Source organism: Hermetia illucens, chromosome 3 (genome assembly GCF_905115235.1).
Source record: "Hermetia illucens chromosome 3, iHerIll2.2.curated.20191125, whole genome shotgun sequence".
Classification (NCBI taxonomy): domain Eukaryota; kingdom Metazoa; phylum Arthropoda; class Insecta; order Diptera; family Stratiomyidae; genus Hermetia; species Hermetia illucens.
In genome coordinates, this window is record NC_051851.1 from 109,709,435 (window position 1) to 109,733,362 (window position 23,928).

Genomic DNA, 23,928 nt, shown 5'->3' on the forward strand with positions numbered 1-23,928 from the left:
ATCCATACGGATTAAGTGATCCGCCCACCGCAACCTATTGAGCCGGATTTTATCTACAACCAGGCAATGGTGAGACGTTCCGAGCGCATTTACCTCAGCATCGCGGGTCACTTTCTCGAGGGCAAGGTTAAATACACCCTGTCATACACCGTTGTTGATGTTGAATGGTATCGAGAGTGATGCTACTTTCTTTCTTTTCTGGTCTCACACATTAATCAGGGTCGGCCTAGTCAGTCTTATCAATTTCGTCGGGATATCGAATTCCCTCATGGCCATGTACAATGTTACCCTGGCTATGCGGCCTTAAATTCGGTGAAAAGATAGTGCAACTGATGTCCATATTCCAATAGTTTTTTCATCGCTCGCCGCAGGGAGAAATATGATTTGTTGCTGATTTGCCTGGAGTAAAGCGTCTTTGGTATGGGCCACTGCACTGCCTGATATCTCCCTTTTTATGTATGGGACAGGTAAAGCCTCGTTGCCAATCGTCAGGGATTGATACGCTGTCCCACACCTTGAGCATAAATTGATGAACCGCTTGGTGTAATTGGTCGCCTTAATATTTAGACAATTCGGCTGTAATTCCATCGGTTCCTGGCGACTTATTATTTCTAAGCCGATGAATTGCACGGAATCTTATTTGTCCGCCGTCTTCAGTTGGCAGGACCTCCAACTCGCCGATGTTCTGGTTAAGTAATTCATCAACATACCCAAGCCCATCGCACCGATATGCTCATCCTGTCGGAAATCAGATTTCCCTCTTTGCCTCGGCAGGATGTGCATCCAGGTGTATAAGGCGGACTTTAGTAAAACTTCCGCGCCTAGTGCGGTTGCTCCTATATTTTGCGAGTTCACAAATCTGTTGACAACATTACTCGGTATGCTAGCATCCTTCCGTTCTGTTGCTAGCTTGCATTCATCGTCGAACCAGCGATTTCGACTTTTTCTACGACTGGGGCCAAGTCTGTTTGTGGCCATAACAATGATAAGGTTCTTCAGGTGATTGTGAAAAAAATTTGTCGGTGCTTCATCTCCAGGACTTCTGTTGACTGCGATTATTGCGGAATCCATTCCCCCTTATAGGTATTACGGAAGGCCGTGAGTGGCTTCAGTGTTAACTCCCTCCTGATTGTCGGAGGGGATTCTAGGTGGTGTTGTTATTGGAGCCCGGAGCACCATATCAACGAGATAGTAATTCAAGTCTATATTAGGCCCCACTATATGTTCTGACATTCACCAAGGCGTCGGATTAATACATGGTTAATTTGGTTGAAATTTATCCCGCCTGGAGAAGCCCATGTACGTTTGTAGATCGCTTTACGCGCATACAAGGTGCTTGCAACAACCATTTCGTGTGACACTGCTAATAATCGGCAGTCCGTTATCGGGACAAATTGTACCAACTGGTCCTCCAGGTTGGGGGTTGGGTAGGGCTGACAACCCTACACGGAAAACAACCTGTTACGAAGCCACAACAGGAGCCTCGGATAGGACGGATGTTAAAACGACGGACCCGGCAACGACAAAGGAACAACGATTTGCGCATTTTCTCATGGAACGTGCGCTCCCTGTACAGAGATGAAGCTGATAAGCAGCTAGCCGATACCCTGTCCCAATATAGGGCTGATGTAACAGCGTTGCAAGAGATGCGATGGACAGGGACCGGTTTCCTGGAGAAGAGCCACTACACCATATATTATAGCGGCCATCCAGTAAACCATGTGCTCGGAGTAGGTTTCTTAGTCAGCCAAAAAATGAAACCTGCTGTTATCGGCTTTGAAAGTATAAGCGAACGGCTATGCACTCTGCGCTTGCGAGGCAAGTTTAGAAATATAAGCCTCATAAACGTTCACGCCCCTACAGAGGAGACTGCAGAGTCGGAGAAGGATACCTTCTACGAGGCAGTAGAAAGAACCCTCGAAGCCTGTCCCAGATATGATATCAAAATCATACTTGGGGATTTTAACAGCCAAGTAGGGAAGGAGCCCGTATTCAGGCGATACGTTGGCTCCCATAGCTTACACGAAAAAACAAATGATAACGGACTGCGGACTATTCAATTAGCAGGGTCACACGAAATGGTTGTTGGAAGTACCTGGTTTGCGCGGAAAGCGGTCCACAAACATACGTGGGCCTCTCCAGACGGGACCACTTTCAACCAAATTGACCACGTGTTGATCGAACGCCGCCACCTCTCAGCCTTGATGAATGTCAGAACATATAGGGCGGCCAATATAGACTCGGATCACTATCTCGTTGGCATGGTGCTCCGAGCTCGAATAACAATACCACCTAGAATCCCCTCTGACAATCAGGTGAGAGTGAACACTGAAGCCATCCACAACACAACTCTCCGCGACACCTATAAGAGGGAAATGGATGCCGCAATAACCGCAGTCAATAGAGGACCTGGAGATGAAGCATCAACTAATGATCTTCACAACCACCTGAAGAACGTTATCATGGATACGGCCACAAATATACTTGGCCCCAGCCGCGAAAGGAGTCGGAACGGCTGGTTTGACGATGAATGTAAGCTAGCAACGGAACGGAAGAATGCCGCATACCGAGTAATGTTGCATTCTCAAAGAACGCGGGCACGCGCAGAGACTTATCACGAACTCCGTCGAGCGGAGAAGCGACTTCACAGACGGAAAAAGGAAGCCTGGGAGAACCAACAAGTCTGTGAACTAGAAAAGTACAGGGAGCAACCGCACCAGGCGCGGAAGTTTTACCAACAAGTCAGCAGGATGAAGCCTTATACACCTCGATGCTCATCCTGCCGAGACAAAGAGGGAAATCTGATTTCCGACAGAATGGGCATATTAGAGCGATGGGTTGAGTACTTTGATGAGCTACTGAACAACCAGAACATCGGCGAGTTGGAGGTCCCGCCAACTGAAGACGACGGACAAATACTGCCACCACCAAGTTTAGGAGAAACAGTCCGTGCAATTCATTCGGCTAAAAAATCATAAGTCGCCAGGAGCCGATGGAATTACAGCCGAATTGGTTAAATATGGAGGCGACCAGTTAAACCAAGTGGTTCATCAACTTGTGCTCAAGGTATGGGACAGCGAATCAATGCCTGACGATTGGCAGCGAGGCATAATCTGTCTCATACATAAAAAGGGAGATATCACACAGTGCAGCAATTATAGAGGTATCACGTTGCTGAGTACCATCTATAAGATATTCTCCACTATCTTGCTAGGCCGGATAGCCCCATACGCCCAGAACATCATTGGCCCATACCAAAGAGGCTTCACTCCAGGCAAATCAGCAACAGATCAGATTTTCTCTCTGCGGCAGGCGATGGAAAAACTGTTGGAATATGGACAACAGTTCCACCATCTGTTCATCGACTTTAAAGCCGCCTATGATAGCATAGCCAGGGTAAAACTGTACACGGCCATGAGAGAATTCGGTATCCCGATGAAATTAATAAGACTGACTAGGCTGACCCTGACCAATGTGCGAGGCCAGATAAAAGCAGCAGGGGATGCGCTATCATGCGTCCTCTTTAACCTGGCCCTCGAGAAGGTGATCCGTGATGCTGAGGTGAATGCAAGAGGTACGATCCTCTTCAAGTCCACCCAACTACTGGCCTATGCTGACGATATCGACATCATGGGAAGAACCACCCGAGACGTTCAAACTGCCTTCATTCAGATCGAGCAGGCGGCGCGAGATCTTGGGCTGCACATCAATGAAGGCAAGACAAAATACATGGTGGCAACGTCAGCACCGAAGACGAATCAACCAACAACATCAAACCGCACTGGTCAAACACAAGCACGAACAAGAATAAGGATAGGGGAATACAACTTTGAGACCGTTGACAATTTCTCCTATCTAGGGTCGAAAATCACAACCGATAACAACTACGATGATGAAATCCGCGCACGGTTGTTGTCAGCCAACAGAGCCTACTTCAGCTTACAAAGACTGTTCCGCTCGAAACGTCTCACCATAGGGTCAAAGCTCTTACTGTACAAGACTATGATCTTGCCAGTCCTCATGTATTCCTCGGAAACTTGGGTTCTTAGCAAGAAAAATTGCGAACTCTTGGCCGCGTTCGAGAGAAGAATCCTCCGAAGAATTTTTGGCCCCCTACATGAGGATGGACGATTCCGTAGCCTACACAATGACGAAATCTATGAGCGATACCATGACCGTCCGGTTGTGGATAAAATCCGGCTCAATAGGTTACGGTGGGCGGGTCACTTAATCCGTATGGATGAAGATGATCCCACCCGGAAAGTCTATAAGGGCAATATCTATGGTAGGAAAAGAAGACGAGGCAGACCCTGCCTAAGATGGAGCGATGGCGTGGGCCAGGACGCCAGACAGCTTTTAGGGATATCGAATTGGTGGACCTCGGCGCAAAACCGGAATGTCTGGAGTTCCTTATTAAGGCAGGCCTAGACCGGATACCGGTTGTTGCGCCGTTGATGATGATGATGATGTTATCATTGGTATCCTTATGTATGCTATGGAAGCCAACGTATCGCCTGAATACTAGCTCCCTACTTGGCTGTTAAAATCCTGAAGTATAATTTTGATATCATACCGGGGACAGGGTTCGCTCTACTGCCTGGTAGAAAGTATCCTCCGATTCTGCAGTCTCCTATGCAGGAGTATGAACTTTAATGAGACTTATATTTCTAAATTTGGCTCGCAAGGGCAATTGAACGTTGATGAGACTTATATTTCTAAATTTGCCTCGCAAGCGCAGAGTGCATAGCCGTTCGCTTATGTTTTCCAAGCCAATAACAGCCATTTTTGGCGGACTAAGAAACCTACTCCAAGCACATGATTTGCTGGGTGGCTATTACAATATATTGTGTAGTGACTTTTCTCCAGAAAACCGTTGCCTGCCCAACTCATCTCCTGCAACGGTGTTACATCAGCCCTATATTGGGAGAGGGTGTCGGCTAACTGCTTGGCAGCCAAAAAGTGAAACAGGTTGTGTTCTCAGAACCTGTCCAGACGAAATATCTGAAAAAATGACAATGGGGTGAAATCTAGGCCTCAAAATACATCTCATTCGGATACCTGCTCAAATAAAGTTAATAGTAGTATATTATAATACCATATTTTATGAATTTACCGGAAAATTCCTCTTAAGTTGAGGCATCAACATAGGTGATCATATAGGACATAATTCTGAAAAGTTTGAATGCAAACCAACTATTATTAACAAAGTTAAACAAGGTTTGCGTTTCAGATGAATTTATTTCACTCTAAGACATGTATCACCTCATTATCATATAAAGTGACCATTGACCAAATAACAATGGGGCCATTTAAATTGTGTAAAACAAAACCTTATTAAAATCGGCTTACTGTCTGTTTGTCTGTCACACGCTCTCAGAAATGGTTATAGGGATTAACACCAAATTTGGTGGAAAGGTGGGAACTGTGAATGCTATATATACAGTTACATTATTCTACGTTGAATTTAACGGGGGCCCCCATACATGCAAAAGGGGGTGTAAATATTTTTTTTCACCAAATATTGTCATGTGGGGTATCAAATGAAAGGTTAGTATTTTCCGAAGACGGTCTTAGTTCTGACATTTGTTGGAGTGCGAGTTGTCGAAAGTGATCATTTCTTTAACAGACTCATTCTCAGAAACTACCGAAAAAAATCAGGAAGCTAACTTTATATGGGGCCTAGGTTTCGAAATACCTTTCATGAAGGTTTTGTGTAAAACAAAATCTTATTAAAATTGTCTGTCTGTCCGCCACACGCATTTTTCTGGGAGACTAGCAGCGATTGACATCAAATTTGGTGGAAAAGTGGGAACTGTGAACGCTCACGTATATAGTAAGTTGCATCCTGTTTCGTCGAATTTAAGGGGAGGTCCCCATACATGCAAAAGGGGGGTGTACATTTTTTTTCACCAAATATAGTCATGTGGGGTATCAAATAAAAGGTATCAGTTAGTACTTTCCGAAGCTGTTTTTTAGTTTTGACATTTGTTGGAAAGGGGGGTCGAAATTGATCATTTATTTACCAAGGCCATTCTCAGAAACTGCCCAACCGTAAAATTTGAAAAAATCAAGAGGCTGCCACTATATGGTGAATAGACTCTGAAATACCTTCCATACCGATATCCCTTTAAATAAAGTTAATAATACTATATTATTATAATTTTCAGTAATTGGCTGCAGAACCCCCCTTGAGTTCATCCTAGCACCATAAAATTTTGCAGCAATGTAGGCTATAATATAGAGCTCCTACCAAGTTTGATGGAAATCGCACTATTACTAACAAAGTTACAATAGGTCAAAGTTGTCACTTCTTTGGAAATTCAAGATTTTGAATGTCAATATCACCCGAAGGTAGATATTCCCACATAATATATGCGTATATTACATGTAACGTAATAATGGGACAATTTCACACTCAAAAGTCTTTATATAGGAAATACACAAAACGTTTCATACCTAAGCGTGCAGCTTCCGGTTTCCCGACTTGTTTTAGTTATTTGTATATCACTATAAATGAGTTGAGATGCATGTAGCTATATATGCATGTATGTGGTTGTAAGGTTGCGTTCAAATTGAATAGACATGTGGCTTATTACCGATGATATTTACTTTAAGTACATATATGTATGCTTTTGTGCTCGCGGTAAAGTGGAAATGCGTTAGATCAATTTAGATGGGCAACGTTTGTTTATTTGGGATGAGAACAATATTTATGGTTTTGTACTGTACGTACATATATATCTGGAGTTTAGCAATTAGCGAAGGAATATTTTGCATTTTCAACTAGGTACGAATGGAATACCGAGCTTAGAGAATTCCTCACATAAGAACAAAACATAAAAATTGGTGGTGGTGCACCAAAAGGACCGGGGAAAACCGGGTTTTCTGTACCTACATTATCATCATCAATGTCGGTCTAGGCCTGCCTTAATAAGGAACTCCAGACATCCCGATTTTGCGCCGAGATCCACCAATTCAACATCCCTAAAAGCTGTCTGGCGTCCTGGCCTACGCCATCGCTCCATCTTAGGCAGGGTCTGCCTCTTCTTCTTTTTCTACCATAGATATGGCCCTCATAGACTTTCCGGGTGGGATCATTCTCATCCATACGGATTAAGTAACCCACCCACCGTAACCTATTGAACCGGATTTTATCCACAACCGGACGGTCATGATATTGCTCATAGATTTCGTCATTGTGTAGGCTACGGAATCGGCGAACTTCATGTAGGGGGCCAAAAATTCCGAACGCGGCCAAGAGTTCTCAATTTCCCTTGCTAAGAACCCAAGTTTCCGAGGAATACATGAGGACTGGCAAGATCATAGTCTTGTACAGTAAGAGCTTTGACCCTATGGTGAGACGTTTCGGGCGGAACAGTCAGTTTTTGTAAGCTGAAATAGGTTCATCGGTTGTGATTTTCGACCCTAGATAGGAGAAATTGTCAACGGTCTCAAAGTTGTATTCTCTTATCCTTATTCTTCCTGTTTGACCAGTGCGGTTTGATGTTGCTGGTTGGTTTTGGTGCTGACGTTGCCACCATATATTTTGTCTTGCCTTCATTGATGTGCAGCCCAAGATCTCGCCCCAATGGCCGCCTGCTCGATCTGGATGAAGGCAGTTTGTACGCCTCGGGTGATTCTTTCCATCATGTCGATATCGTCAGTATAGGCCAGTAGTTGGGTGGACTTAAAAAGGATCGTATCTCTTGCATTTACATCAGCATCACGGATCACTTTCTCGAGGGCCAGGTTAAAGAGGACGCATGATAGGGCATCCTCTTGTCGTAGACCGTTGTTGATGTCGAATGGTCTTGAAAGTGATTCTGCTGCTTTTATTTGACCTCGCACATTGATCAGGGTCAGCCTAGTCCTACATTATGGAAACGCCTTTACTGCAACTTTTGCATATCCACTGTTCTCTGCACTACTCCTTCCAAGGTTAAGAAGTGTAAGTGAAGAAGATACTGACACAAATATGGGTTGGCAACTTTTTTTTTCACAGTGTTGACAGCAGAAGCCTTTAGCCGCTGCCGGTTTGCATGCTCCAAAATGTTATCTCAACCTGGACAAGAAAGTAATTAAGGATTCGAGCGGTAATTGCCTCAATGTTAGCAATTTATTAACCAATTCCTCGTGATATGTAGGTAGTTCTTTGCAAGGAGCTTCTCCGCCATCTCAAAGGTTGAAGGCTAATTTGCCATTATCAATTGGCAGGCTATACTCTTGCAACATCCAAAGAAAAAGTTTAATTCGAAGTGTAAAGTAGGAATTTGTCCTGAGTAAATATTGGAATCAACTGAGACACCAGGTTGGCAACTCCTCCAAAGTCGTCTCTGTTACCCTTAGGGTTTACTTGCCCCTGTTCGGTAGTCGTTAATACTTCTTGCAGGTTCGAAATGTAATTACTAATATTGAGAGTGCTATTTACTATATTTATGTCCTTAATGGACCTATTGACTGTTTTGAGTAACTAGTAATTCTTTTCAAGGTTTTGTGTGGGTTCCCATACATGTGAAAGGGGGGTGCACATTCTTTTCACCAAATATGTTCATGTGAGGTATCAGATAAAAGGGTTCAATTAGTATTTTTCGAAAATGATCGTGTTTCTGGTATTGCGTGAAATGTAGAAGAATGATTTGACTCGTCAAATCTTACCATCAGTAAGACTTGAACCGCGATCTTCCGTACAACAGCCCCGTTCTCTAACCATTCAGCTATCCAGACACACAGAGCCTATCCAACCAAAAAATCTGAAAAAATCACAGTGGTGGATCTCTACGAAATCCAGGCCTCAAAATACATCCGGTTCCGATATCGACACAAATAAACTTAATAATAGTTTCTTTCTCCATTTTAGAAATTTACCTGGCAAACCCCCTTAAGTTAATTTTAGAAGTACAAAATTTGCCATTGGTGTAAGAGATACATAGGGCACAATTTGCGAAAAATCTGATAAAAAATGCAATGAAGCATCTCTATGAAATCCAGGGAGCAAAATAAACCCGGTTCCGATAACTGCACAAATAAAGTTAATAATAGTAGATTTCCCCAGTTTAGAAATTTACCCGACAATCCCACTTAAGTTCATCCTAGAAGCAAAAAATTTGGCATTGGTATAAGGGATAACATTAGGCACAATTTAGTAGTTTGAAGAAAATCCAACTATTATTAACAAAGTTATAGAGGGTGAAACTTTGCATTTTTGTGAATTTCATGATGACGCCGTACTAGTTGTGGAACGTGTCATGACGTCTTCATCACATATCAATTCGTCAATACCAAAACAAAGCGAACTTATATGGAAGAGATATTTTGTTTTAGTTTTTTAGTCATTTGCATATCAATATCAATTACTCCAGCCAGACATATATGTGTATGTGGGCGTTTGTATGGTACGTGCTAATGTAGTTTGTGGGCAGTATTTAATTCTGATAGAAATATTTGTACATTAAACCAGCGGGATTTAATATATGATACGTACAATAGATGTATGCTTTTGTGTGCGAAGTAAATCGGAAATATGGGTACGATCAATTTATGTACGTGCATGGATATGTATAGTATTCGGTAATAGGCAGTTTGTTTGTTTAGGGTGGGCGTAATATCTACGGCGGTAGTATGTACGTATGTCTCGAATAATATCTGTCTGTTCGGAAAAATATAAAGGAATATGTTGGATTTATTTTTTTATATATGGATGGAAAAAATATCCATAGAAGTTTCTCGGAAAGATGAACACAAAACCTTTATACCTGAACCGTGAGCTTTCGGTATTCCTACTTGTTTTTTTAAGGTTTTGTGTAAAATAAAACCTTATTAAAATCGATTCACTGTCTGTCTGTCTTTCTGTCACACGCACTTTTCTCCAAAACGGCTAAACCGATCCGAACGAAATTTCGTGGACAGATGGGAACTATGAAATCCCACGCATACAGCGAGTGACATAAATTTAGGTGGAGTTTAAAGGGGACCTCCCCATACATGCAAAGGGGGGGATTTTATTATAAAAAAATTAACCCGATATAGCCGCATAGGATATCAAATGTAAGGTATCGATTTGTACTTTCCGAAACTGACATTAACTTTGGCGTTAATTGCAAAGTGCATGAGAAAGGAGTCAAAATGTACACACTTAAAATGAGACAGGACTCATTTTCGGAAACAACCCAAATATCCGAAAAAAACGGGAAAGTGCGCTTAGATGAAATCTAGGCCTCAAAATATGTCCTATTCCGATATCTGGTCAAATAAACTTACTAATAGTATATTATCAACTTTTAGAAATTTACTGGAAATCCTCCTTAAAGACAGCATAGAGGAGAATATTTCGATATACGTGCCAAATTTCATGGAGATCTGGCCATTAACGCCAAAGTTATAGCAGTTCAAACTGCAATTTCGCACGAATTAACTGCTTCCAAAGCCATGCAAATAAGATGCTGACGTCATATCTAACGAGAATAATTGACATTCGCGTGAAATATTAAAGTCGCATTTATGAAGAATCTTCTTCTTCCCGGCCGTGTAAGACACCTATGCGAAATCTAAGCCTTGAGAGATCTCCCATTCCGATATCTGGTCAAATAAACTTACTAATAGTATATTACTAGTTTTTAGAAATTTACTGAAAAACCCCCCTTAAGTTTATCCGGGGAGTACTAAACTTTGCACCAACATAGAGGACAGCCTCGTGCACACACACGCCACATGAAAATCCAATTATTAGTATCAAAGTTATAGCAGTTCAAGCTTAATAATTTCATGCGAATTAACAGCATCCTAAGCCATACAAATAAGATGCTGACGTCATAATTAACGAGAATAATTGACATTCGAATGAGATATTAAAATTCGACTCAAGAAGAATCTTATTCTCCCCAGCCTTTTTTAAGGTTTTGTTTGCAAAACAAAACCTTATTAAAATCGGTTCAATGTCTGTCTGTCTGCCTGTCCGTCCGTATGTCTGTCACACGCACTTTTATCAGAAACGAGTATATCGATTGACACGAAATTTGGTAAGAAGGTGGGAACTGTGAACCCCCAGACATGCAGTGAGTGATATCCTTCTACGTTGAGATTTAGGGGGTCCCCATACATGTAAAAGGGGGGTGTAAAATTTTTTTTCACCGAATATAGTCATGTGGGGTATCAAATAAAAGGTCTCGATTTGCACTTTTCGAAGCTGGTCTTAATTTTGAGAATTGTTAGAAAGGCGGGTATAAGAAGGGTAGAAAGTGATGATTCCTTTAACGGACCCATTCTCAGAAACTACCCAACCGAAAAATTCATGAAGCTGCTTCTATATGATGCCCAGGCCGCAAAATACTCTCCATATCGATATCTGTTCAAATTAAGTTAATAATAGTATATTACCATATTTTTGGGTAAGTTTATCCAAGAGTTATAAAAGTTGGTAGTAGTATAAAATATAACATGAAGCATATTATCCCCAAGTTTGATCAAAATCATACTGTTGGTAACAAAGTTACAGTAGTTTAAATTTATCTTTACCGTGTAAATTTACAACCCGAAGTACTAAATCTGAAATGCTAAATGCATATACGTAACGGGCTACGTACAAATGGGATAGTTCTACACTCAAATATACTCACAGAAGAAGCAAACAAAACGGTATTCCGGAGCCCACAGCCGCACACCTTTATTTCGATTTTTCATTTTGGTTGTAACCCTGGCTACTTCATCCACAGGAGGCGAAACTCCACCGGATGTGATGAAATGAAGTGCTTCACCATCTTGAACTCCATCGCTTTCCTGCACTAAAACTCTAGAACAACTTTATTTGAAGCCGTAGAGTTATTCTTGAATGTATTATCTATCAAAATATGAGAAAACAATTTAAAAAAAAAAAAATTTAGAATAACTCCTTGCCAGCAACCATATTTGCTGGACAAAGGCCTTACCTTATTGAGTTTAAGGAGGTCATCCCGTGTGTCAGATCCGCGGAACGCCATTTTTTTGCATCAATTGTATGTAGATATTGTGTGGAATATATGGGCAAAGTGATGGTTTGACATTCGGAGTCGTTCGGAAATTACAGTGTTAACATATGATAAGTCACATGCCAGATTTATGTCGATCGCTGTAATAAAGCTCGTATTTATCGGTCCGAATGACTTCGCTAAAAGGACAAAAATTGAAGCCAAGGCTATACATGTGTTTCTGCAAGAAACCTAAGGTTTATGGACTAGGTATAGTAGATTAATGGCCAACTAGGGTTTTATGGCTAAAAATTGCATTCTACTTTTCAAATGCTTTTTTCTCGAAACTGCATGTTGAAAATCGGTTGCCACCATAGCCGAAAATCTATCCAACGAAATTCTTTGAAATTTTCACGACTTATTCAAAACATATTTCTACGGTCCCAAAGCTAGGATAATTGTGATTCATTTAGTGTGGTCCTCTAGTGTGGCAGAAGAAAAACATATTTTTTGGAGATGGGTGTATACATTGCTCTGTATTTCAATAGCGAACTATGGGATCGGGCTGGAAAAATTATTATACACGCTCAAGATATTAGTAAATCTATGGTGAAAAATTCGTATTTGTATCTTTCTCCAGTTCTTCACGTAAAATTTCTAAAAAAAAAACAAAAAAAATGGCCTGCACACGAGATGACCCCCTTAATATTTCGAAAGTTTCCTTTTCAAACTATTAGATATATGTACATATCTGCATTTAATTTTAAGATATTCTGACATTTCAATGAAAGTACTTGAAACGGAAAATACCTTTCAAAATTCCATTTATTCTTCTAGATTTATGATAAAATTTGTGACTTAACTGGAGAAAGTAGACACGCCCACAGAGCCGTGAAAAAACCGGTTACTTTTCAAGGAACATGCTATCCACAGTTTAATAAAACACTTCAAGCCTTTGTGAATAGAACAGAAACATTCCCCGATTTTTTCGATGTATTGCGATGTTTAGAACATTGCAATACTCATTACAGTTTTGAACTTCGAAATGATGAAATGAAAAAAATAGGTTTGTTGATTAGTTTTCTTTTATATTTTTTCTAACAACATTTCTTACAGCTCAAGATGCTTTCCTGAAAATTGGAAAGTTATTACAAAATAGACGGAAGGCTGACTTGTACGAGACTGTAGCACATTTTGCAGGGGTGAGTCCCGATCCTGCATTAGAAGATGAAGAGTTGAATGCAAAACTAGCGGAGAATCAAAAATTTCATACCAAAATTGGGTCTATAATTGACAGGTAAAATATTTACATGCGTTTTTTTCACATTCCTTATCTAATAAAATAAAATCTATTGTATAAACATATTAAATTTTCTTGAAGGTATGCTAAAGAACAAGAATTATCAGCAAAAGAGTATAGAACCAACGATGAGAAAAGTGTGAACATGCAGGACTCTCACCTTGCGGATAAGGAGAATCAAAATATTGAATGCCAAGGAATAAACAAAGGGAGGTTCAAGCAAACCGATAAAGCTGTAACTGAAGTCGAAAGTTTCATATCCGTAATAAATGAAAGCAAAGACGAGAGTGCCTCACTCAAAATTGAGGAAGAAAGAACAGATAACATAGCCGCTGAGATCGACAATCTTGACGAAATAATAATATCTGACGAAGATGATTCCTAGTGTTTAAATTAATCAGCCTTTCATATTAAAAATTTGTTTTCTGACATTCTAAACGCTGTGTGACTTTGATAGACTTATTTACTCTTGTTTGTATATAAAATTTGTATTTTAATTCCCAATTTCAGTTGTTTCTAATTCACAAATTCCTTCCAGTTATTTTTAAATCTGTCACACCCGATTTACTCCCAATCGGCTGAACGCATTGTCACGAAATTTGGTGAAAAGATGTCATTTGTGTGTCCCTTTACATTCAGCGAATGGCATCGTGTTGTATTGAAGTGGGGCTCCGCAAACATGCGAAAAGAGGGTATACATTTTTTTCACAGAATGGGGTCGTGTGGAGTATCATGAAAGAGCACGATTAGTACTTTTCGAAACTCATATTATTTCTTTCATTGACAGGGGAGATTGGGCTCAAAAAGGGTACCCCGAAAAATGAAACAGGTCTCGTTCTCAGAACCTATCCAACTGAAAAAAATCACAGTGATGCATCTATACGAAACCTAGGCCTAAAAATACATCCCCTTCCGATATCTGCACAAATAAAGTTAGTAATAGTACATTAAACTGTTTTAGAAATTTATCAGAAAACCCCCCTTAAGCTCATCTTAGAATTGCAAAATTTAACATCAGCGTAGGCAACAATATAGAAACAAAATTATGAAAACGCAATCCAACTATTATTAACAAAGTTATAGAAGATCAAAATTTCGCATTTTAAGACGTATATGATGTTATAATCATATAAAGTGAACGGCGTGGTCCATGGGGACGTTTCAGTTTTCCTTTTTTGGCTTTTTTTTTAAATTTTTTGCATATCACTGTCCATTACTCGCGATGCGTGTGTATATGGCTGTGTGTGTGGCTGGGTATGGAGAAATGCGTTAGATTAATTTTAGCTGCACACGTATATGCTTATTTATGCATCGTCATGCAGGAATAGACAATGCTTGTTTATTTAGGATGAACATAGTATTTATGTCATTGATATGTATGCATATACATACACACCTGGATAAAATAATAGGTAATGAGGAAAAATGTGGAGAAAAACTATGTATACATATATGTTCTGCAAAACAGAACCGGGACGCTAATGTGTAAGACTGTTTTCAAATGGAATGGAATGGAAGGAGCTGGACAGTAAAACAGGTGTACGTTGAAAAAAAATTGAAATGATTTCATTTAAAGAGTTATTTATTTACAGAAGGTAAGATTATGAGTAAATTTAACTAACTATATCTTTAATATAATTATAATATTATCATAATACAAGATAGATCGTGGAGTTCCCTGCAGTGCAGAGGAGAGACGACTTGTTCGTCAGCTCCAGGATGATGGGGAAACGTACAAATTCATTGCCATTCATTGTCAATGGGACGGTCTCAAAATTTCGTCACAAATGTTCTGAAACCAGAAAATCCATTGAAAGGAGTTGAACACCAAGAAAATCTTCACCAGCAATTGATAATCGAATTGTTACGTTCACGAAACGCGACCCGTTCAAACCATCCAGGCGGAATTGGCAATGTTGTTTCATCATGAACAATGAAAGACGTCGGACACTCGACAAATTTTCACCAGCAACTGACAATCGAATTGTTACGTTCGCGAAACGCGACCCGTTGTTTCAGCATGAACTATTCGATGACGTTCCTTTGCTTAAAACTGCATATTTGAAGATGAAAAAAAATAAATTTGTTTGGTACTGATGCGAGGAAGAAACACATCGACTGGAAAGCAAAGAATTTCGTAGGAGGTTCACAGTAAAATACTGAGGTGGTAGTACTATATAATGGTGTGAGGCTGTTTTCCATGGCAAAATGTAGGGCTGATACATCCAATTGACAGCGTAACAGAGAGATTCGTGTACAAGTATTGGTGGGGGATGGTAGTGCTACCTTATGCTGAGGATAATATGTCAATTAATTGGGGGGGGAGGTTATTAAAGGTAAATATACAGTTATATTAGGTTGGGGAAAAAGAAATGTCCTATTTTGTCAATAGATGGCGACACTTAAACATATCTTGTGTTGTACATATCGCATCGGGTCATACTATACGGCGATTTGAAGACGACAATCTGTGTACAAGTGTCTCTTTGGCAGTGTTGTGATCGTACGTTTCAGTCTCAAGTTGTAGCGCGTCAAAGATGGAGTCCACCAAGCAAAAAATTCATCATGTTTTACGTTTTTACTACTTGAGAGGTAAAAATGCAACGAGGCGGCCGAAAAAATTTGAGAAGTTTATGGGCCCGATACTGTAACGATTCGCACAGCACAGCGTTGGTTTGATTGACTTCGTTCTGGTGTAGTGGATGTCGAAGATAGACCCGGTACTGGTAGGCCAATCGTTGAAATCATCCAAGTAGACCGGCATGTGAGCATTCGCTCGATTGACCAGGAACTGGGTATAGACCATAAAATCGTTTGGAACTATTTGCAGAAGATTGGATTTCAAAAAAAGTTGGATGTTTGGGTGCCACACGAGTTGACGCAAAAAATCTCTTGGGCAGAATCAACGCCTGCGATATACTGCTGGAACGGAACGAATTCGACCCATTTTTGAAGCGGATGGTGACTGTTGATGAAAAGTGGATCACGTAGGACAACCTCAAGTGTAAAAGATCGTGGTCGAAGCGCGGTGAGCCGGCCCAAATCATCGCCAAGCCCGGATTGACGGCCAGGAAGGTTTTGCTGTGTGTTTGATGGGATTGGAAGGGAATCATCCACCATAAGCTGCTCAATTATGGCCAGACCCTCAATTCGAACTTCTACTATGACCAATTCGACCGTTTGAAGCAGGCGGTTGACCAGAAGCGGCCAGAATTGGTCAATAGGAATGGTGTTGTGTTCCACCAGGACAACGCTCGGCCTCACACATTTTTGATGCCCCGCCAGAAGCTACGGGAGCTCGGATGGGATATCCTATCGCACCCACCGTATAATCCGGACCTGCCACCAAGTGATTACCATCTCTTCCGGTCCATGCAAAATGCTCTTGGTGCTACTAAGTTGGCCTCAAAAGAGGATTACGAAAGCTGGCTGTCTGAGTTTTTTTGCAAATAAGGGGGGGGGGGGGGGGGATAATGAAGTTGCCTACTAAATGGTAATAAGTTTGCGAACAAAACGGCGCATATTTGACTTAAATCGGATAAGTCTAAGTATGTTAAATAAAGCGACAAATTTCGATCACAAATACGACATTTCTTTTTCCACAACCTATATATATATATAATATACAACACTTGAAATTCTCATTTCCATTGCGGTCCCTGTAACGAACCATTAATTAGTTGGTAACTTTTATGGGTTCACTTAAGGTCAATAAAGACAAAAAAAGACGCAACCTAAACACATATCCGTTCTTTTAGGAATTTTTTTACGAAGGAAAACCAGTCTATATTATTTCACAATACACACAGGATAATTAAAATGAAGAATAGAATAAGTCAGGAAATTGGATTCACAAAAGGATTGATACTAAGTATTGAGTAGAATGGAATTCAAATATAAATTCTAAAAAGTATAAGAAAATACTTGTAATCCTGAGAGGCATCCAACAGAGTTTTTCCTTGCATACTACCTATTTTATTCTGTTCTTACATGATAACTGCGCACAACTTGTTTTTATTTGAAATTATTATCTTACCCATTGATTGCTTTAAGCACCCCCATAAATGCTATATGGTTTACATCTTAAGGAGTTAGAGTTAGAGTATTTTACGGTAAGCGGGTGACGCATGTGCGTGTAGGTGGAATTCCCGTATAACTCGTGGCATGTGATTAATAATTATGTTCCGTAATCATTCTTCCTTTAGGAGTATTTTAATATTAGTATTATTAGTATTAGTATTTTATTTTTAGGGGGTGGGGATGGCGAGCTATATACACAGCAAGAACCAAGGGCAAACTCAGCGATTTAAATATCTCGGGTCAATGCTATCAACCAATGGAGAACTGCGTAATGAAATTGCTTCACGTATTAACGCAACCTGCGCGTGACACGTTTTGATCACGTCTAAAATGAGAATATCCGCGATCGATATGGGTTTGCACCGATCGTGGAAAAACTGCGAGAGAGGTGTTTTCGATGGTGTGGTCACGTAATTCACGCTAACGAAAATTCACTTACCAATATTGTCTGAACATCGAAGTTAAGCCGGTGGGAACAACGGTGGCTTGATACGCTGGATGGGGATTTCAAGGCATCGCGATTACATCCTGATCAGGCATTTTACAAAAAACAAAATGACGAAACTGATCACGACAAACGCACCTCGCTTGTGAACAGGACAAAGGCTGAAGAAATAGAAACAGATGTGAGTAGCGACAAGTGCATGACAGCTCCGTGTCACATAGCTAAAACTTCCATTTCCCTCTACTTTTTAGAAAGCGACTTAAATAAATCATTTGATGGAAACCCCTGTATTGATAATAGTCAATCTCATAAGCCTCACGCTCTGAGTTTAATATTATTAGCAAATGCAAAGAATGTAACCTACATCAAATATAAACAAATGGGGAAACCGGAAGCTAGACGCTTCAGGTATGAAAGGTTTTGTGTATTTCTTTTATATAAATCTCTATATGTGTTAGTGATTTGTCCCATTAGTATGTAGCACGTAATATATGCATATACCCACTTTCAAGTGATATTGACACTCAAAGTCTTGAATTTGCATAGAAGCGACAGCTTTGACTTATTATAACTTTGTTAGTAATAGTTCGATTTTCAGAAAATTTGGCAAGATCATGCTCTATGATGTAGGCTACATTATTGCAAAATTTCGTGATTCTAAGATGAACTTAAGGGGGTTTCTCTGCCAATTACTAAAAATAATAATAATGTACTGTTATTAACTTTATTTGAAAAGGTATCGGTATGGAGGGTATTTCGGAGCCTAGGCTTTAAGATTTTTCGGCGGGGTAGTTTCTGAGAATGGGTTCGTTAAAAAAATGGTCACTTTGAACCCCCCGCACTCTCCACCTTTCCAACAAATGTCAAAACCAAGACCGGCTTCGAAAAGTACTAGCCGAGACCTTTAATTTGATATCCCACATGACTATATTTGATGAAAAAAAAAATTTACACCTCCCTTTTGCATGTATGGGGACCCCCTTTCATTTGATATCCTACACGACTATATCCGGTGAAAAAATTTTTTGAATCCCCCTTTTGCATATATGGGGAGCCTCCCTTTAAACTCCACCTAAATTTATCCCACTCGCTGTATGCGTGGGATTTCATAGTTCCCATCTGTCCACGAAATTTCGTTCGGATCGGTTTAGCCGTTTTAGAGAAAAATGCGTGTGACAGGCAGACAGACATAAATTGAACCGATTTTAACAAGGTTTTGTTTTACACAAAACCTTAAAAAGATGTCGAAGGTTTGAGATCCAAAGTTGACGGAGAAACTGTAGAAAATGAATGTATTTTATATTAATACAATGCTTGAATTAAAATTAAATCAATGCGTCTACAGCTGTAAGTAATTCAGTATTTGTTGATGTTTTACAGCACCTCTGTATAGATTCCCTGCACGCTGTCTACTGCTATTTTTAAAAACGTACCGATCAACGCGAGATTATTTGAGTAATGGGAAAACATCACCGAATGAGTTTTGAGAAAGTGTTTCCCGGAAGCTAAGTAGCGGTGGATATAATATTACTGCTAACCAATGCACTTACAAAACGAAGAACATTAAAATACTCGTGCGAATAATGCTATAAAAAGCCACAATAGTAAATTCGGAAATTTCAGACACTTTTGGCAGTTCTTTGAAATTGGAATTGAAACAGTTTCCAAATATGTATACAAGCTGCATACCCACTTCCGAAATGATTCATGTTCACGGCATGGGTCATGAGGAAAATTATTGAATGCTAATGAATTACTGAAGTAGGATAAGAAATTATGTAGTTAAATAGAGTACGTTAGTATTAACGGGCAGAGTAAAATAAACACTAAACAAGTCAGGAAACCGGAAGCTGAGCGCTTCAGGTATGAAAGGTTTTCTTTGCTTCTTGTGTGAGAATATTTGAGTACAGAACTACCCCATTTGTACGTAGCTCGTTAAGAATATGTATTTAGCATATCAGATTTAGTACTTCGGGTTGTAAATTTACCCGGTAAAGACAAATTTGAGCTACTGTAACTTTGTTACTAATAGTATGATTTTGATCAAACTTGGAGATAATATGCTGCATGTTATATTTTATCCTACTACCAACTTTTATAACGCTGGGATAAACTTAAGGGGGATTTTACTCAATTTTCCCAAAAACATAGTAATATTTTTTATTAACTTAATTTGAACAGATATCGATATGGAGAGTATTTTGAGGCCTGGGAACCATATAGGGGCAGCTTCAGATTTTTCGGTTGGATAGTTTCTGAGAATGGGTCCGTTAAAGAAATGATCACTTTCCACCCCTCCCACTCCCCGCCTTTTTAACAAATCTGAAAACTAATACCGACTTCGAAAAGTACTAATCGAGATCTTTTGTCTGATACCCCACATGATTATATCCGGTGAAAAAAAATTTTACACCCCCTTTTACATGTATGGGGACCCCCCTAAATCTCAACGTAGAAGAACATCAATCACTGCATGTCTGGGCGTCCACAGGTCCCACCTTCTCACCAAATTTCGTGTCAATCGTTATAGCCATTTGTGAGAAAAGTGCCTGTGACAGACAGACAAACAAACAAAACCTTAAACAAGTCGGGAAACCGGAAGCTGGGCGCTTCAGGTATGCAAGGTTTTGTTTGCTTCTTCTGTGAGTATATTTAAGTGTAGAACTATTCCATTTGTACGTAGCCCATTATGTATTTGCATATGTCTGACTACCCCCTTCAATGTGATATTGATATTTAGTTGCAGTTAATTTACAGGCGAGTGTCAAATTTGAGCTACTGTAACTTTGCTAGTAATAGTATGATTTTAATCAAACTTGGGGATAATATGCTTCGTATTATATTTTATATTACTACCAACTTTTATAACTCTGGGATAAACTTAAGGGGGGTTTTACTCAATTTCCCCAAAAGTATGTTAATATAATATTATTAACTTAATTTGAATAGATATCGATATGGAGAGTATTTTGAGGCCTGGGCACCATATAGAGGCAGCTTCAAGAATGTTTTCAGATTTTTTAGTTGGGTAGTTTCTGAGAATGGGTCCGTTAAAGAAATCATCACTTTCTACCCCTCCCACTCCCCGACTTTTTAACAAATCTCAAAACTAAGATCGGCTTCAAAAAGTACTAATCGAGAGTTTTCATTTGATACCCCACATGACTACATTTGGTGAAAAAAAATTTTGCAGACCCTTTTACATGTATGGGGATCCCCCTAAATTCAACCTCAAAGGATATCACTCACTGCATGTCTGGGGGTCCACAGTTCCCACCCTCTCACCAAATTTCGTGTCGTTTCTGAGAAAAGTGCTTGTAACAAACAGACAGACAAACGGACCTGTGAGGAGTGGCCAGATCTCCCATCAGGCGTGACCCCAGCGTGCGGATTGGGGCAACCTATTGATGTGTAAATATGTGTTTATGCACTTTTCTTTTCTGACTGTGCATGGGCTAGTGTTTGCTCATCTTTGGTACGTGGACCAAAATAGCTATGGAAAGAACACCTAGAAAATAAAAACAAGATGGACGAATTCAGAAGGAGTAAAGTTACGGTGCAGGGGCTCGGAACCCCAGTACCGGCGGGTTTTGAGAGTGAGGAAGCCCCGTTCCTGTCCGTCGATATCCCTCGACCGCAGTGCCTCGGTGGTGGACAACTTGGCCACCGTTGCATCTAATACTACAAGTGTTTTAGATTTGGAGAAGGAGGTGTTCAAACAAAGCACAACTCTGCCAAGGACACCAATTGCAAAAGCAAAGACTGGTGGGCTAAAAGGAGATAGCTGGCCAAAAAAGGCGATTTTGACACCCATTCGATTTGATCAAGAGGTACTCCAGCAGCAGCAAATTGATCCATTCAAGAGAAGCTCATCAATTTTACGATCTCCTCCAATTCCAAAGCCGGCGAAAGAGAAAGCTCATGGGAGCTCAGCAACTGGAAAAGGTGGAGGAGTCAGTAAAAGGAGTAATCAGGCCAGGACTCACCGAGAACAGAACCCTGACCCAGAAGAACTACCTTTTATGCAGCTTGGGAATTAAATAGTTGAGCTGTCCGAATTCATCAAGGACAAGCACAACGTGCACCAAGCCACTAAGAATATGGTGAGAGCCATCAGCCTAAAGAAAAGCCGCACATCCCAGCCGCAACGGTGTCACAGGCGACCCAAATGACACCGAAGCACAAAGTCATCGACCTTCGCTCAAGTAAAAGGGTGCTTGACAAAGAGGGGGAAACTTTGGGGAATCAACAGGCCCCAAAAAGGAAAAAAGGGGTCTTGCCCAGTCCAATAAACGAAACTGAAAGTACAGAAGGGCCCAAAGTACCAAAAGTAGGAAAGTCAGCTAGGGAACCGAAACTGAAAGAAAATAAGAACGATGGTTGGACTAAGGTCGTGAATAAAAAAAGAAATAAGAAACCAAAAGTGCCAATTCGCCCGGAGGCAATTGTAATCTCCAGCAGAGGACATCTAACATATGCGGAGATACTGAAAAAGGTGAAATCTGACCCCGACCTAAAAGACCTAGGCGGAAATGTCAACAAAATCCGGAGGACCCAGAAAGGGGATCTCATGTTTGAACTGAAAAAATCCAGCGTGGGAAAACTGACGGCTTTCGTAACCAAGTTTTAAGCTCACTTGGGGAGAATGTCGCGGTTCGTTCCCAAAAACATGAGATCTATATCCAGTGTAAGGATCTCGATGAGATAACATCCAGAGAAGAGATCTGCACTGCCTTGAAGCAACAATTCAAGTTGGAGGAATTCAGCGAAGGTTCTATCGTGAGCCTAAGAAAAGCTTATAGTGGTACACAAACGGCCACAATGCGACTGCCAGTGGAGCCAGCGCAGAAGTTGTTGGCCGTGGGAAAGGTTTGGATTGGATGGATTGTTTGCCGACTAAGGAAGCAGATCTCTTTAAAGAGGTGCTTCAAATGCCTAATGTTTGGACACTTTGCGAAGACATGCACACATGCATGTGTGGGGAAAAAGGACATATTGCCAAGGAGTGCAATAGAGATTCCAAATGCATTTGTGCGAAGAAAAGAAGGGGCGGGATAACTAGCATTTTGCCGGACGTGGTAAATGCCCAGAATTTAGGAAGGCATTAACTGCAGTGAGAAAATGAGGATAATACACATAAATCTTAATCATTGCAGGGTCGCACAAGATTTGCTTGCGCAAACCATTTACGAATCCGCGATGGAGGTTGCTATCATTAGTGAACCGTACAGAAATCTCTTCGGAGGTGTATGGGTCACAGATTCGACTGGTGGAGCGGCGATATGGGCGTGCGGTCATTCAATATAGCATGGGTCAGGCGGCTAGAGGTTTTGTGTGGGCAAAAATAAGCGGTATATTCGTATATAGCTGTTACGCCCCACCGAGCCTCACACTGCCTGAGTTTGAAGACCTGCTAAATGATTTTGTTCATGACGCAAGGGGACGAGTCCAAAGGTGATAGCCGGTGACTTTAATGCGTGGGCTATCGAGTGAGGACTAACGCAAGGGGGTGGTGCTTATTAGAAGCATTCGGCCAGTTGGATGTGGTTCTGACCAACGAAGGCGACATAAACACTTATCGGAAAGGGGGAACTGGTTCAATTGTAGATCTGACTTTTGCCAGCCCTGCGTTAGCACGTGCCATGTCCTGGCAGGTTAGCGAGGACTTCACGTACAGCGACCACCAGGTAATCACCTTTGAACTAAGGACGGAGCCACAAGCCAGGAGACCCGCACCCCGGAAGCCGAAATCCAGGATGGTCTACAAAAGCGATGGATGAGCAGACATTCATCGAGGTGTGGCTAGACTTGCCTAGCGAAGCAGGCACCTCCACAGATAGAGCTCTCCATGTCACACAGATCATATCTAAAGCATGTGACGCGTCGATGCCAAGGAGAAGCTCATTCCCCACTAAAAGATTAAATTATTGGTGGAATAGTGAACTTGCCACGGCCATGAAAGAATTCGGTATCCCGACGAAATTAATAAGACTGACTGGGCTGACCCTGACCAATGTGCGAGGTCAGATAAAAGCAGCAGGATCACTCTCAAGACCATTCGACATCAACAACGGTCTACGACAAGGGGATGCGCTATCATGCGTCCTCTTTAACCTGGCCCTAGAGAAAGTGATCCGTGATGCTGAGGTGAATGCAAGAGGTAC

General features: G+C 40.8%; 1 protein-coding gene across 1 annotated transcript in view; it reads left to right on the forward strand.

The window, feature by feature from the left end:
- LOC119651428 (daxx-like protein) overlaps positions 1-13,737 on the forward strand; it is a 104,882-nt gene extending 91,145 nt beyond the window's left edge. The window contains exons 3-5 of the mRNA XM_038055025.1: positions 12,777-13,005; positions 13,056-13,236; positions 13,321-13,737. Coding sequence (XP_037910953.1) covers positions 12,777-13,005; positions 13,056-13,236; positions 13,321-13,624 — 714 coding nt within the window. The 3' untranslated portion in view covers positions 13,625-13,737. The remainder of the gene's footprint in view (positions 1-12,776; positions 13,006-13,055; positions 13,237-13,320) is intronic.
- Positions 13,738-23,928: the final 10,191 nt, after the last annotated feature.